The sequence below is a fragment of the Lissotriton vulgaris genome, chromosome 2_1 (genome assembly GCF_964263255.1).
Source record: "Lissotriton vulgaris chromosome 2_1, aLisVul1.2, whole genome shotgun sequence".
In the NCBI taxonomy this organism is placed as follows: Eukaryota; Metazoa; Chordata; class Amphibia; order Caudata; family Salamandridae; genus Lissotriton; species Lissotriton vulgaris.
Window position 1 is genome coordinate 621,070,887 of NC_141687.1, and position 16,730 is coordinate 621,087,616.

General features: G+C 45.3%; 1 protein-coding gene across 3 annotated transcripts in view; it reads left to right on the plus strand.

The window, feature by feature from the left end:
* The window catches only part of NHSL3 (NHS like 3), a 276,163-nt gene that overhangs the window by 76,938 nt on the left and 182,495 nt on the right, over positions 1 to 16,730 (plus strand). Inside the window, exon 1 of one of the 3 annotated variants that reach the window (XM_086955715.1) lies at positions 1,065 to 1,262. The exons of the other annotated variants lie outside the window; for them this stretch is intronic. Coding sequence (XP_086811841.1) covers positions 1,190 to 1,262 — 73 coding nt within the window. The 5' untranslated portion in view covers positions 1,065 to 1,189. Of the gene's footprint in view, positions 1 to 1,064; positions 1,263 to 16,730 lie in introns of those variants that run through there. 3 annotated transcript variants of the gene reach the window in all.

Genomic DNA, 16,730 nt, shown 5'->3' on the forward strand with positions numbered 1-16,730 from the left:
TCGAAGAGTCAGAACCCGGTGCGGTGGCACCGGTCACACTGCCCTAGAGCCTGCCAGTGCTTAATTTGTAAAAAAACTTAGTGCTGGGGTGGGTCCTCGACAGCAGGACACTAGAGCTTGCACCATCCGTTGCCCCTGGTAGCACTGCCAATGAACGCACCAACACATTACTAATCATCACACTCTTAAAAGTGTGACAATTCATACTATTACAGGCCCCTAAAGCAATAAGAATGGCTTTGGAGGCAAATACTACTAATTGGAAATTTAAATAATAAACAGAAGTTGTTGTGTTTGTACCTAAATTGGCAGACACCACTACCATGTGACAGACAGTCAGAAGCGCCCGGGTGCTGGCAATTAAGTGCCGGTGCAGAGCACCACCACAAATTAAGCACTGGAGCCAGCCCTGTCTTTAATCCACTACCAGATACTCCCTTTCCCTCGCTTTGGCAGCTTACTGCTTGAGATAGTGCAATCGTTTTCTAACTCCGTCTTTCTGATCTGTGTTTTGTTTTTCTTCAATTTCACTTGATAGGAAAAATAAGTGCCAGTCCCGAAAAATACATGCTGGTGTGCCCCCGGCCCTATCCGCAAATACCGGATCAAATTAGACAATAACTGCTGGAACGGGGGACCCAGCGAGATCCCTCTAGTTTCCTTCACTGCCTGCCTGGAGGGCACCGCTGGATCAGACGCACCTGCAGAAACAAACATTCCTCGCCGGAGGCCTCTGAATCTTGCCCTGCACCCTCCTCGTGCTCTGTTTCTAGGCTGCGCGTGCTCGGCTCGGCCCCGCCCATTGGGTGGGAGCCTCGCCCCTCTCGTGACTCCGCCCTTTGTCAGGTTTTGTAGAACTTAGTTTGTTCTGTGGCCCCGCCCCTGATTGTCATATAAACCTTGCATGGCCCCGTCCATCCTCCGTGCCCCGCCCCTGATTGGCCGGTAGTTTGATTCAGCGCGTGTTGTCCCGCCCCTTGGTGTGCAGGGAAAGTTGTCCCGGCCCCTCCCTCCCCCCCTGCACGGCGGGTCCGCAGGGGAGCTCGCAGGTTGTTGCTCCCTCCGCCGCGCCTGGCACCGCCCTCTGCAGGGCGGGGTGTACAGGGACGGCGCTCAGACTGCTGCTCCCGCGCCGCTCGGCCCTGGTGGCGCTGCAGCTCCCCCCACCATGTGAGAGCGCCCTCCCGCCATGGGCAATGCCCAGCGCAAGAGGAGCCCCGAGCCCTGGGGGGGCTTCTGGTTCTTCGGGAGGAGAAAGCCAGGTAAGGAGAGGGTTGGGTTGCGAAAGGCTGGTCTCTCCTCTTAGTGCACGTCCATAAAATCCTCGAACAGCACGGCCCATCGACCCCCCACCACCCCTCACGGAGAAACTAGTTTCCCCCAGCCTGCAGTCTTTGCACACCTGCTGGATTGCGCTCCACCCTTGTGACGCAATACACCTGCACCCCTGGAGTTGCGGAGACCCTGGAGCGTAAATAATAGTTAACTTGGAGCAGATCGGTTGGAGCGCTCTCCTGTTCTGTGACGGGTGGGGTTGAGTTTACCCTGCAGACATGCGGCACAGGTGGGTGCTTTCTTGCCCTTCTCCATCCTCCCCTCCCCCTTGCAGCCGGGGTTGTGGGGTAGTCACTCGCCGCTCAAATGTCGCAGTAAAGAGTTAATAAGTGATCTTGGAGCGGTGTGACCTTCAGGGAGTCCTGAAACTCCTACAGAAACAGAGCGCTAGGCCCTTTGTAGAGGACGGAGTCTAATTGACCCAGCGGTCTAAAGCTGACATCTGTACAGGGCAGGGGGCGCCTCGCCCCCGGAGATGTTGTCCTTCCTTGCTGGTGACGACTGGCTTGGCAGCAGGTTCATTCTCTCCCGAGGATGTGCTTGGCCCAACATTGGCGTCCGCCTCTCATGCATCTCTGCTATTACCCATGCCATCAAGGCTGCCTGGGGGCTGACTGGCAGAATTGTGGGTGTCATAAGTAGCGGGCATGTACTGCTCTCATGGGGGACAGGTGCGTAGGCTAGCGTTGTCCGTTCTTATATAGAGGAGGGTTAAAGGTGGATTTTGTGTGCTCAAATTCGGTGGTGGGATACCCGGTATCCCCCGAGGCCGCCCTGGTTGACAGCCCTACTCTGTGCAGGGAGCAGGATGACGTCGGGGTGCCCTGGCATAGTACATACCAGAAGCTGTACGTGTCATTAGCTCCAGCATGTTGACGTTCCTGGGCCAGCTTAGCTCATACCTTACGGGTGAGGCAAGTGAAGGATGTTATTCTCGCCTTGGCACCTGCAGGTTGACTATCTTAAGTTCAGAGAGAGGTGCTTTACTCTCAGCTGGTATGGTCCAGCCCTCTGTGGCACTGATGCTCGGGGTGGTATGTGTCGTGTGCTCAGAGTGCTGTGAGGTGTTTGACAGTGCCAGGACTGGAAGGGCCAGCCTCACTTCTTGACCACCGAAGTGTGCTTGTTGCCTGTGGTTAGCTGAATGCGTGCTTGCAGCACGCCGGAGCCCTTGCACGAAGCTGTCTGTGAGCAGCCTGCAGATTCCCTCGCCCCAGCGTCGCCTTCACTGGTTCTCTCCCGTGCTCTCCTGCGGGGAGGTGTCTGGGCACGTCCACCGCAGTCTTTCAGGATGAGTCAAAGGAAGGCTGAGCAGGTGATACCAGATCGACGAGCTCAGGAAAGCTTGTTTACTGGCGGCCTGGATTGGCATGGCTGCCTAGGCACTGATCGTGCCAGTTTTGTTTCTGGTTTCCTGCTTGTGTGCGTTCGAAGTAGTGGTCCTTAACCTTTTGATTTATGTGGACCACCACTTATCACTGCTGCATCCCGGGGACCCCCACTGAATCTATATAGGAAGATAGTGATATTGATGTAGGAAGAAGGGAACCCCCACTAAGTTTTTACCGTACACAAATATACAGAAACATTTATGTAACACACAGATATTGAACTATGTTCTTTAATTCACAAATAAACATAAAACATATTTAAATGTGAAGGTTGGACCTTTTTCTAAATTTAACTGAGGCCACTCGTCGTCCATACAATGTTCTGTTTGATGCACCTGCCCTGCTGCAGCAGTTCAATCTGAGGACACTAATTACATTTTTAGCCTCCAATTTCAAATTCCTTCACATTTACATAACGTTTCATAAGATTCAGTTTTGCATCTTTATTCATATACAATTTATTAATCTGTTAATATTTAATTTTCTAAGCTGTTGCAGACTCCTTAAGTAGGCTTCATGGACCCCAAGGGTACCCGCACCACAGGTTAATAACCAATCTGCTAGACTATCAGTGGCTGCGACTGTTTGTGTATCAGTGGTGTGTGTCCATGTGTTTCACAGAAAGGAGTCCGTAGCTGGAGTGTGGCTACATTTGGTACAATCATCTAGCTTTCCCCACCAAAATCTCACCACTAATTAAAACGGACATACTCTTCTAACGTCTCGGCCCTAGACAACATTGATTGACGCAAGGAGCATCCCTATCGGGGATGGCCACAGATTGGATGTCGTTTCTTTCAACACAGTCACGGGACGGATATCAATGCCACAGGCCAAGGAGTATATCTCCCCGTCTACCTTGGGAGACTGTAGTGGGTCTGTCATGGAAGGTAATACCCAATTAACCATTGTTCGCCCTAGGCCCGCTAGATGCCAGACACTAGTTAGCCCAGACATACCTAGTCAGGGCACTATTGAGATTATCTCATGGATCAACATTGATTCCAAAATATATTCTAAATTATTAGCCTGTAGATTATCACCTTTAATCCATAAAATTGTATCCATTAGACAACACGGATTTGTACCAGGGAGATCAACCACAGACCATATTCAGAGGGTGATCACGCTTTTCGATATGGCTGAAGTGGCAGGAGACCCTATGGCCCTGATATTGCTAGATGCCGAAAAAGCATTCGATAAGGTCTCCTGGCAGTATCTATGGACAGCCATGTCAAAGTGGGATTGGCGACCAGTTTATTAAAGCTGTTCAGGCGATGTATACCACCCCAGAGGCAGTGGTAATGGTTAATGGGGATTTATCAGATGCCATTAATGTGACTAGAGGTACGAGGCAGGGCTGTCCCTGCTCCCCATTATTATTTGCCATCTTTATTGATCCATTTATTTCAAGGCTAGAATCAAACCACTTAACACAACCCAGGAAAACAGCCAATGGTGAAACAAAGACCTTGGCTTTTGCAGATGATATCGCAATAGTCACCGCCGACCCAGAGGAAACACTAAAACAAATGGAAGAAGAAGCGAAAAAGTTTGGCGAAATATCAGGTTATAAATTGAACGAAACTAAAACCCAGATTGTGATCAATAGTCAAATCAATTTTTCTGACGACAGGGTGGTAGAGAATGCATTATATCTTGGTGTCAATATCATCTCCAATCTAAACAATTTAGTAAGTCTCAATTTGAATCCACTTCTTAAAAAGACTGAGAAAAGTTTAAATAGCCTGCATAACTTATATTTATCTATCATAGGAAGATGTAATCTTATTCAAATGCTATTCTTTCCGAAATTTCTGTACTTTTTTCGGACCATCTGTTTAAATTTCGACCCATCAATATTTAAAGAAATGGATAATATATTTTCTCGTTTTATTTGGGTGTATGGAAGAACATGTAGAGCTCAAAAATATATTATCCTACCAAGGGAAAGAGGGGGCCTGGCGCTTCCCAACTTTAAAATCTATTGGTGGGCAACAATCCTTAAATACAGTAGAGCTCTCTTAACCCCCAGGCAAGAGCCCAATATAGATATGTTAGTCCCAACCCCACAGGAACTCATTCTAGGTAAAGAGACAAGTGATCATTTGTGGAGGTTAACATATGACTGTCATTTCAAAAAGGTCCGCTTTAAAACACTTAAAGGTATTTATATGGTTTGGAACCATGTGCGAAAACTCTTGGGACTCGGTAGGTTCTCCCACTATACCACCCTACTTAGAAATTCTAATCTCCCTGAGATCTTTACAGATTATTGTATGACACGATGGGTAAAATCGGGAATCACACAGATTGGTTCGCTATATGACAGTACGGGCTTCTGCTCATTCGAATCCCTAAAAACTAAATTTGGGTTAGAATTGCGTGACTTTTTTAAATATTTGCAAGTTAGGGATTTTATTGCTAAAAAGGGGGGTGGCAGTAGGGCCATGAATAAAATTCCAGCAATCGAAACAGTGGTGCACACTAATAGTGTTAAAATTGGTGAAATTTATAAAGATTTAGTTGTTAGTCTCCCAGATGATTCAGACAAGCATATCCATTATTGGCAAAACAAATTAGAATTGACAGAACCTCTTACGCGAAATGCTCTAGAAAAATCAAATTGCTTATTAATGTCAACCAAACTTCAAGCCCAATTTTACAAGACGTTTTTTCAACTTTATTATACACCAGCTAGAATATCCAAATGGAGTACCGGTAAAAGCACACTATGTCCTTGACGTGCTCAGCCCGAAGCAGATTTGGTACACATGTTAGCTACATGTCAAACCCTAAATACTATCAGACAAGATATATCAACGTTTCTGTCAGGAATATTTGAGAGTAATATTGTGATCACCACTGCGGAAATTATACTGGGGGTGGATAGGAACGTTGGATCCGCCAATATGCAGGGATTACTGTTTATCTCAATGGCGGTACTTAGAATCTGCTTAACATCTGCATGGTTGGACCTGTACCCGCCCACATTCCAGCAATGGCGGGCACGATTCCTTGCTACCTATAGCCTGGAAATAGCTATATACAAACATAAGGGCCTTAAAAAGAAAAAAAAGGGTTTGAAATATGGTATCCCGTTACACAATGGATCGAGAGATCAGACTCGTAATGCAGATTAATTGTGTGTATATGAAAGGATATTCTTTGTATGGTTATGCACTTATCTGTTGTGTGTCTCGCTTATTATTTGCATAACGTTTAATCTAAAATATCTCTGTTTATATTCATTGCCTTTTTGCATGGGGTTGTTTTTATAATTGGGTGGGATGGGTGGGAAAGAATGATCAAAAATTATCAATAAAGAATTGTTTAAAAAAAAAAAAAGAGATTATCTCATGGAACATAGCTGGGCTCTCATCTAAATTATCCAATAACGAATAGCTATCCTACATAAAGAATTTCCAGATCATTTGCCTCCAGGAAACATGGGAAACGGACAGTGGCACGCTCTCCCTGGAGTGTTATAAAATGTATTTTGTACCGGCACGTAAGGGTGTGGTGGGAAGAGCAAGGGGAGGCCTGATCACATATGTGGATTTGAGCCTCTAGGGGAGGTTGGGCGACTTGGGCTAGGACTCAGATTTTTCGCAGGGTATTAGATTGTCCATTAGGGGTAACAAGTTAATTTTCATTAATTTTTATAATGCTGTTTTAACGGGTCAACCCGCAATAAGATTTAAAGAACTGGAGAGCAGGTTAGCTGGGATATACGATCAGGGGAAACGGACGCACCAGTTGGTGTTACTCAGCAATTTTAATTGTCACCTGTGCCCAAATGTAAAACTTAGAAGGGGGGATTGGTCTTCCTGTCCACTGGAAGAGTGCCCGCACGTAGAGCATACAAGAGAGGGAAATGAGTTAAATAAGGTGCTAGGAACTTATGCCCTCACACACACTATGGACCTGATTAAAGTAGAGGAGAACGGCCGGGTCCACCCAACCTTTAAAGGTAGAGGCTGTGCTTCTTTTATTGACTTAATTTTTGTTTCCAACACCTTAAAGCGGGGGATTTTAGGGTTTGAGATACATTTAAGTATCTTTAGCGACCATAACCCTTTAGTCATGTCGCTAAGGTACCCAAATTCAACCAAGCATCAGGCCAGTATGGGAGAGAGTGGCGTAATATTATCCACTGATCAAGGGAGGAGGCTTAGATGGTCCCAGGCGGATGGGGAAGCCTTTTATAGGCGGATAAACAACAGTATGTATGGAAGTGCTTGAACCCTACAGTGGACGGGGTAGAACTGGTAAAAGCCTTTGAAGGTGTCACTAAGTATATTGATGGTCTACTTAGGACCAAACCTATCAAAAAACGGGAGAACCATAGGTGGTTTGACCACGACTGCTCCCTTGCCTCGAAAGAACTGATGCTAGCTTTAAAAGCAATCCCAAGTGATAAGAAAAGGGTGACCACATGTTGGGGATTCTATAAACCAGCAGTAAAGCGATGCAAAACGTCCTTACAACAGCAGGCATGGGAGAATCTGAGGGAAGCGTTGAGTCCAAAAATATGACCCCGTTTTGGAAGGTTATTAATGTCCCCTGCTTCCAAGATGCCAATAAACCCAAGATAGCAAATCACATCCTGCCGGAATCTTGGTATGGACACTTTAATGGCCTATACAATCACGGCATTACAGAGGACCCTATATTAGCCGAGGAAGGGGGCGAGACGGCGGGACATATAATATTTTCTTTGGGCGAGATAATGGCGGGCATTGAAGGTTTGACAAGGCCCCTGGGCCTGATGGGGTCCCCCCATATCTTTTCCTGAGTCAGGTACGTTTGTGGGCACTTATATTGACCAGTGTTATTAATGCTGCAGTAGACTCTGGTATGCCTACATCCTGGTCTACAGCCACAATTGTACCCATTTTTAAAAAAGGAAACCGGGACCGTCCATTGTGTTACCGTCCTACCTTCCTCATTGATGTGATGGTGAAAGTTTTAGGCAGGGCTATCCTCAACAGACTTTTGGACTGGGAGGAGCAAAACCATATAATTAGTGACACCCAGTATGGGTTTAGGTTAGGACGTTCAACGGCCGATCAATGCCTCAATATGTATCTATTGACAGCCAAGTACACTGTTGCCAGTCAGGAGACTGTGTACATGGCTTTCATGGATTTGACGGCGGTTTTAGACTGTTTGAACCGCAAACAGTTGTGGGAGCTCATGGAGGCTCTTGGCGTATATCCGGGTCTAGTAAATATCTTAAGAGCTCCACATCAGAACACTTTTGCTCAGATCGGATACAATGAGGAGGGGAGCATGACTGACCAATTCCATTGCTCAAGGGGGGTAAGACCGGGTTGCATCTTTGCACCTTTCTTATTCACACTGTACCTAAAAGCCCTGGACCAGGCATTAGAAGCCCCGGGGGTTGACTCGCCAAAGATAGGAACAAGAGGGGTCCCCGTTCTGCTATATGCAGACGACACGGTACTTCTTGCGCGGACCCCTCTAGGTCTACAATGCCTGATAGATGGCTTTGTCCGTTACATGGAGAGTCTAGACCTGTCTGCTAACCTTTCCAAATCATATATCCTGGAGGTGAGGAAAATGCAGAAAAAGAAATACAAATATATGATTGGTGCGCATTGCTTAGAAAAAGTCCAGACTTTCTCATACTTGGGGATTTTATTTGATACCCAGCTTAGTTTCAAAGTTCTGATCGAGGAGAAATATAGCACTTTAACTAGCTGTTCCGGCGCTATTATGAACTTTGCGCGTAGGTTGGGTCGTTGGTCACGGATCAAATTCTGAGACTCTACAATTCGATGTGCTGTGCCAAAATACTTTATGGTAGTGAAGTTTAGGGCTTTACTAATGCGCAAATTCTCCACACCGAAGAGAACAAATACCTGCGGGGACTGTTGAAAGTCACGCAGAGTACCTAGTCCTTTATTACTAGGGCCAGTTTTCCGTTTTTACTGATTTGCACAGATAAATACAGACAGAAAACAATTTCTTTCCTGTCAGTATTTATTTTTAAATACAGTAAAATACGGAAAATATGTCTTCTTTAGATGTTTTTTTCTACTGTCAATCATGAGTGCCAGGTCAGTAGGTGTACAGATTTAGAGGTAGGGGAGATGGAAAAAAAGACAATACATTTCCTAATTAAGCCTAATTAAGTGCTGATCTACAGTTATTTATGCTAATCTGCAATGCAAGTGTTTTGATATAACGCTATTGCACTGTATACTGCTGAAACCTTTTGGACATTCAAATGCGAATGTACATTGATCAGTCAAATAAATGTGGAAAAATACCTATGGCAGCTTCATTTATACAGAAAACACAAAATAGAAATGGATAAATACAGACAAAATTAGCAAAAAATAAATATGGATAAATACAGACGGAAATGTAGAAAAAATAAATACCATAAAACCGGGAGCCCTATTAATTATCCATGAGGAATTGGATGTCAGTCACATTAGAGACAGGATAGAACTAAAACCTATTACCTGTTGGATCAAGATTTGGACAAACCCAGAGGCCGCTCTAACCAAGGAGATTATAATGGACTGCATCGCACGTGACTAGGGGAGGAACATCCCATGGCTGAAGTATGTGAGGGAAACCCTGTCAGCCTTGGGCTGCGCAGATTTTTTTAACCACCCTACAAAATTGTTACCCCAGGATAAGGCCCACGTTAAGGTGGAATTCCTGACACATGCGGCGTTCCGTAGGGACGACAGCGAGGTGAACAAACCCTCTGTGAGAGCGCACCTTTTGACCAAATCCTGCTTGGGCATTGAACCTTATTTGTCTTTTATCCACAATGCCCAAGACAGATTTTTAATGACATGCTTCAGGCTTAACCTATTACATCACAGCCTAGAGGTGCCGACAGGTTACACTAAAACTATAAGTTGAAGGGCCCATGCGGCTGCGACCAACGGTCTCCGCAGGAAACCCTTCACTTTGTTTTATTGTGTCCCTATTATGTGTTCCCCAGGAAGCTATTTTTAAAAAACACCGGTTTTAAGCAGGCTAAGGTGGCCCTACTGTTTTTGAAGTTGTCCACAGAGGTTGTAACTCTTTGTTGTACTGTAAACTTTTTAAGGTCGGCAATGCGACTTAGAAACACTAAAGGCGAGGAGTTATCAGACTGTCTCTAGTATCGGCAGGTTAACGGTCCCAGTAATGAATTGTGGGGGTGAGGGCAACCTAAAAAAAGACTACTTATTGTGTTCCCTGTTAGGAGGCTGTATCTCGCATGTCTCATCATTTTATCGGATTATGGCACTTCTTTTTTTAACTCAGGATATTTATTAATTACCTGTATAAGATTGATATAAGAAAAGGGGTTTTAATAGTAATTGTTTTGTATATGTATTTTTGGGCTGGTCTTAATGTGATACTTTTTATTGTGATATTTGAATGTTTTTAAATTGTACTTTAATGGTATTGTATCAATGCCGAATAAAGTATATATTGAATTGAATTGACATACTCTTCTACTGACCTCACACCTCTACAAAACCGAACAAACTCTGATCTGTGATGGAACCGGTTGAAATATTGTACTCTGGACTACAGAAAGCTGCCACAGTACCAAGTAATGCTAGGCCGTGCTTTGTTCAACAGCCCAAAGCTGCACAGTGTTGTGTCCTATGAAGCGCTCCTATATTGTTATTGATTGGTGTATAGAAACGATAAAACGTCAATAGTTTGGAGGGGCTCAGGCCTCGCCTAGCCTTTTTAATGAACTTCCCTGGGAGGTTTTCGTGGTGTTCTGCAAGGAATTCTGTCACATTATTATAGGGATTCACACAGATGCATTACTTCCCGTGCCTTCCTTCTTAACCAGTGATCCTGAAGGAAGGCGAGGGAGTAGGACTAGGAGTAATGCATAATGTACGCATTACCTCCCGTCCCTCCCTCACCTTCCTTCGAGATCATTGGTTAAGAAGGAAGGTGGGAGAGTGGGACTAGGAGTAATGCCATTATCAGTAAGTAATGGACGCATTGCCAAGACTGCATTTGCACAAGTGAGGGGTTTGTGAAGTAGGAGAACAGTAAAACCCACTGTAGAAGGGCACCTGAGGATCATAGTGAAAAACAATCGCTTTCAAACGGGGCACATAGTGCAGAAGAATGTGAGAAGAGGAGGGTATCTTTTAGTGCATTACAGAGTGCAAAGGTGGCTGCAGAAAGTAGCCTTAGTCATGCAGTGCTAACAGGCTATCTTGCGGTAGTGGCACTCACATGGTGGTGACAAACGCATATATGGGGAGGTACTAGTAGTCGCCAGGAGGTACAGACCGGGATACATGGCTACTGTACTTAAATTGTGTAGTGCCTTTTAGTACGATGCAGGAGGCAGCGTCTGTCAGCTCTGCTCGTTCGGGCAGCTGTCTTTGATGAGTGTCCTGAACTCCACATAGTTTTCTTGGGCCCTTAGGCTGTGTTGCAGGCCGTTGTGTAGCCTGTTATGATCTGTCGGGTCCTGTCCTATTTTGATTGTCTGGCTCCTGCCGACTTGCCTGACCTGTGAGTGGGGTTCTATGGCTGTACAGATCCAGGGAGGGAGGGACCTTTTACCAGGAGTGACCCAGCTATGTCTTGTCATGTTGGATGTTTTTTGACTGACTGCTGATTTGACCTCCAGATACCAAGTTTAGTTACACCATGGCACAGACTTTTTTGGGGTTGTTTTGGTTTAAGGTTATTTGGCCCCTCTGTGGAAATGCTTTCTGCATATTTTGGATGGCTTTCAACTTGAGGCTGCTCTGCTTGGGGCCAATGAAGCTAATTCCAGGCTGTTTCCATGTCTTGTTGAGGCCACAGCACTGTCTTGCAGCTCCGTTCTGTGCCAAGTATCGTTTATTTATTTGTTCTTGGGATCAAGCGTAGGAACCGTTTTCTGTAGTTTGCCATGCTTGTTGAGGAGTGGTCCGGCCCTACCTACACTGTGTTGTGCTCACACAGCCCTAGAAGACAGCTCATACCTTTTGGAGCATATTCAGTTTATTGTTCCCTTTGTTGCTGTATTATGATGGGAGGGAGGAAAGGGGGGCAAGCAACACTGACACCCATTTTTGTGTGTAAACGGCCGCTTTATTGAAACAGGTGCACATCACCCTTTATTAAAACTGGCAACTTTGCCTTACAAAACTAACACCTCTCTAAGCATCGAATTACCTAACCACCTTTGCATTTCCTCCCCCCACCCCTACGATACCCACATGATAAAAACCCTCCACCCTGCATCATCCAAACATAATTGCAATACATTAAATATTTCACCATCTTCCCACCTACCAATAACTGTTACCCTCCTAAGACCTACAAACCTATTTGCCTTCCTGCAACTGTAACAAACGCCCTCTAATGTAACCCTTAACGTTTCCCCTCTCCCGCCCACCAATTCCCCAACTTCCGATAACTGCCAAACTCCAGCCAACCTTGGCCAACTTCAACAGCAACTCCGCCAGCACCTGTTCCAAGCCACAAACATACAAACATTCCCCCCCTGCGCACCTGTCTCAAACCGGCACTAGAAAAATCAATTTGAAAGAAAATTCCTCCCCAACCAAAAACCTTAGCCCAGGGAGGGTGGGTGGGGCAAAAACAGACACCTGTCATGCGCTTCCAGCCACCAGGTCACCAAAACCTAAAATGGTGGCTGGGCAAGCACGGAGACCCCAGTTAACAGGGATTTTTGGGCTTCTATATTAAAATTTGGGCTGCCTTTGGGCTATTCCCAAGGCAGGCCAAAGCAGAAAATGGCTGCCTTTGCTCGCCCCCCTCCCCCTCCCAAATCTGCCCGGGGGCAGACCTCGCGTTGCTCGGCTGCCCCCCCAAACTCCCTTGGAATACAAAGAAAAGGTAAAATCAAAGATTACCTAAATGTTTCCCACTCTGTAGACAGGTGTTGGTGTTTCCCTTATCCTACACTACAGATTGAGGGTCTAGGTAGGTTCCTTTTGAGACATCTGGCTGTAAGTAAAAGGTTTTTGCGCTCCTTAGCCCAGACAGGTTATTTCTTCATGCACTACTTACTGTACGTAGTTAAGGCAGCCTGTGATCTTTGTTTTTTCCCTGTTGTTTTCTCCATTTGAATTTTGATGTTTGTCATCAGCATGCTATTTAAAATGAACAATGTTGTTGGACTGCAATACACGTAAATATTGAACAGTGGGTGTCACGGATGTTCCAGTAGTCACTACATTGTTCTGGAAAGTGGCTTACATTTTATTTTGACTTCAGAGCTAGCATACTTTTGTTTCAGTGAGTCATTTAGCTAGGAAGTTTTAGCAGAAGCATGCTGTTATCCGCTGATTCATGAGCTGCCAGAAGGTTTAAATAATGCTGCCAAATTTTTCTCATGACTTGCATCAATGTGATTTATTTTATGCCCACCAATAGGCCTTTCTGCCTTTTACTGGAGCAGAGTTTTTCACATGTGATTGTGATTTCATTTATATAGTGCTTACTATTCTTTACGAGGTGTTAAAGTGCTTTACACTGGCCACCACACTAGTCCAGACTCCAAATGTAATGATTAATACAGTGTTTATTATTGGGATTTGTCTTGCGCTCTGAAGGAGACAATTCTGTGTGTTTATTTCAGTGTCTCAGCAGTGGATTAAATTAGTAGCGATTAGGTGTGATCATTAGTGGGGGGGTATGTGAGGTAATGCAAATGGTTGGTGGGATTAGTAGGTCAGTTAGGAGAAAGTAGGTATTGCTTGATTGCAAGGTGTAACCTTCAGAGAAAGACAGGTTATGATCTTTGAAATTAGATGTCAGAAATTTGCTGAAAATACAATACTAGAGATTCAGATAGACATGGCCCTCATAGAGAGGAGGCATGCAGAGAATGAAAAGAAAGCAGAAAGGCAACAATCAGAAGTTTTGAGTCGTGGTCAAAATTTTCATGCAGAATTTTAGGAACCTAGAGTAGACTTTTCAGATCGCCTGCACTCCTCAGGATGCACAACTGTAGAAAGACACCATTATTTGCATGGGAGATACTGCAATATTAATCACCTTTGTTAGCCCTAAAATCAGGCGAACAGTCTGTTCATGGGCCAGGCTATTGCTAGGCCCCCTCTTCAAAAAGGGCTGCTGATCAACTCTAAGTTTAAAGTAAGTCATAACGGGCACATCTACAGGAAAATATGAAAAGCTTTAGGCTGCGCTTGTACAAAGCAGTGACCTCATGATCAAAGCAACATGGGAGAATGTACTGGATAAGTAATGCAAACATCATAATGGGTTTTTTGCAAATCCTGTTGCGGATAGCTTTTGATGGAAAAGTTCTTAAAGAACCTAAATGTTTGCCTTTCAGCATTAATGACAAAGCAAAGTGGGATCCTTTGTGATGGTCCTGGTTTAGAATGACAGAGGATTGAGGTGAGGATATCTTCTCTTCCAAACAGTGGAAATGTATCTCATGCATGTCTGTAGCAAAAGGGAGAAGCACCAGACACTGAGGTGAGAGAGAAACTTGGGGCTATATATAGAAATTCCATGGACCCTTTTGTTAAATAACCATAAGCAGATTTGTCTTCCTGAGCAATGTGCTTGGTGAGTAGTACAGGTGATGGGTGCGGTTGCAGTTTGTTTTTCAAGCAGAGGAGGTTTCTTGGCCAGGCCTGATCTTTCTGTCCCTGACTGCTCTTTAACCGCATCGCTGCTGCGGCGATTTTTGCGCTGTGCGGCTTTTTTTTAAAAGCCCCGTTACATGACGAGCTCAGTTCGTCATCCGCACACGCCACCCGTGGGTGATGACGAGCTGAGCTCGTCATAAGCATTGAAAGGGTTAAGGGAGATCTCACACTCCATCTTGTGGGTGCTCCAGCTTGGAGTCAGCCCCAGTACCCACTGCTGTGATAAAAATCACTTCACACAAAAGCAGTCTCTCCAGGGAAGCCTGGGAAACATACTCAAAAGGGAACTGCCGCTCCCCAGTGTTCGCTTTACAAGGAGCATAATATTTTCAGTATACTGTACAATATTGCATACAGGGCATTTATTATCGATACGTCCGTCTCATTAGAAGAGTTTAAGCTTAAAGATCCCAGACCTTTGATGTGGTTTCTGTAACTTTTGTGCTGTTCTTTTTTTAGGTCTCGCCTTTACCATTCCGCAGGAATGGGAAATGGGGAGAATTCAAGTCGGCAAAATCCACTTCAAACCACGGGCTTTCAGCCGCGGTTTTCTTTAAGTTCACGTGAATCACGTGATTAAACATGCACGCGCATCGGCAGCATTTCTCCTGCAGGCTCGCAAAAGGCTCTCCTCCCTCCCCACATCAAAGGCATCAATCACCCTCCCACATGCTTCCCCAGCGCTGCCCCGCCCCCTGCTTCACAGCCAGGCCATCTGTTCCCTGCCAAACCTCTCACACCTCCGTCACAGCATGCCTGTGTATTTCAAAGGCTTATCACTTCACACGGCCGGCCGCAGGCCGTGCAACCAGAGCACTTCAGTTGGTGTGCAGCCCCCCTCCCAGCACTGCCTTGTTACTCTCGGCAGCCGTGACTCCCTAAACACTTTTTATATTTAATTAGCAGCAGCAGCATTTCTCCTGCGCCAGGCCACATCAAAGGCTCTGTGCCACTTTCACCCACACAGCAACACTTACAGACATGCAACGCCACTCACACCCACGCAAGCCCACTATCATCCACGCAACACCACACTCACCCACGCAACGCCACTCACTCACTCACGCAAAGCCACTCACACCCACGCAGTGCCACTTTCACCCACACAGCACCACTTTCAGACACGCAACGCCATTCACACCCACGCAAGCCCACTATCACCCACGCAATGCCACACTCACCCAAGCAACACCACTCAGACGCGCAACACAACTCACCCACTCAAACCCGCTCACCCGCGCGGCCCCGCTCACCCGCGCGGCCCCGCTCACCCGCGCGGCCCCGCTCACCCGCGCAACGTAACTCACTCAAAGCCACTCACACACACGCAGTGCCACTTTCACCCACACTGTGCAGTGCACAATAGGTCTCGCAGTAGGAAAGTTGGAGCTATTGGTTTTGTAAATGACAAAGCCCTTTATGTTTTTAAAATGAAAACAAAAATAAAAGGCATTGTTATTTGCAATTGTAATAGCTCCAACTTTCCTACTGCGAGACCTATTGGCAACGCCAGTGCTTGTTTTTTTTTCTTTCTATGTAGGACGTCAGCACGTGTGGGAGTGTGGTGTTTTTTTCTGGGTGCAAAAGGTTTGCTCTCATGTTCTGTGCAGTCTCAGTCGCTCCTAATGCTGTTGTCCTCTTATTTATGTTCATCAACTGTGTGTCTCAGTGCTTCCTAGTGCCACAAGCTTTCTTAGGCAGAAGTGTGCTTGGGTCTTCCTTTGTCTGTTCCAGTCGTCTCTCTGCTTCTCACTGTCGCATACTTGTACTCACGTAGGAGAGTTTGGAGGCCTTCATATATGTCTATCACTGTGGTCTTATACTCATGATACTGAGTGCAGACACATTCTCTACTTCCGGCTGCTCTAATTAGTAGTGTGTAAAACTCAGTGAATCATTCACATGCACACGGTTACTAGAATTCATATATTAAACCGTTTTACTAATTCATTTTAGCATCACGTTTTTCGAAATTCATGATGAACATTTGTCAGGTGTGCATTATCTTTTGTGCCAATTTTGGCACAACCTTGAATTGTTCATTTGTATCATTCTTAATCTATGACTCTCAAAGCAAAGGGGTTACTATTGGATATATTATTGTGAACATCACAGGTTTCCTCTCAAAGTATTTTGAATATATTGTAATTGCCTCTTCAGAAGAAGCCATATGTTGACCAATATCTAGAGTAATTTTGTTAATAAAAGCATTTGACTTGCTATTCATTTTTACCAGTGTAACTAATTAATGTATTTAAAAAAATCTAAAAAAATGTTTAAAGTCCTCATTCGCCTTGGATAACCAAAGGTATAAAAGAGCATACTCCGGGGCCTCCCTTAGTGTAGCACC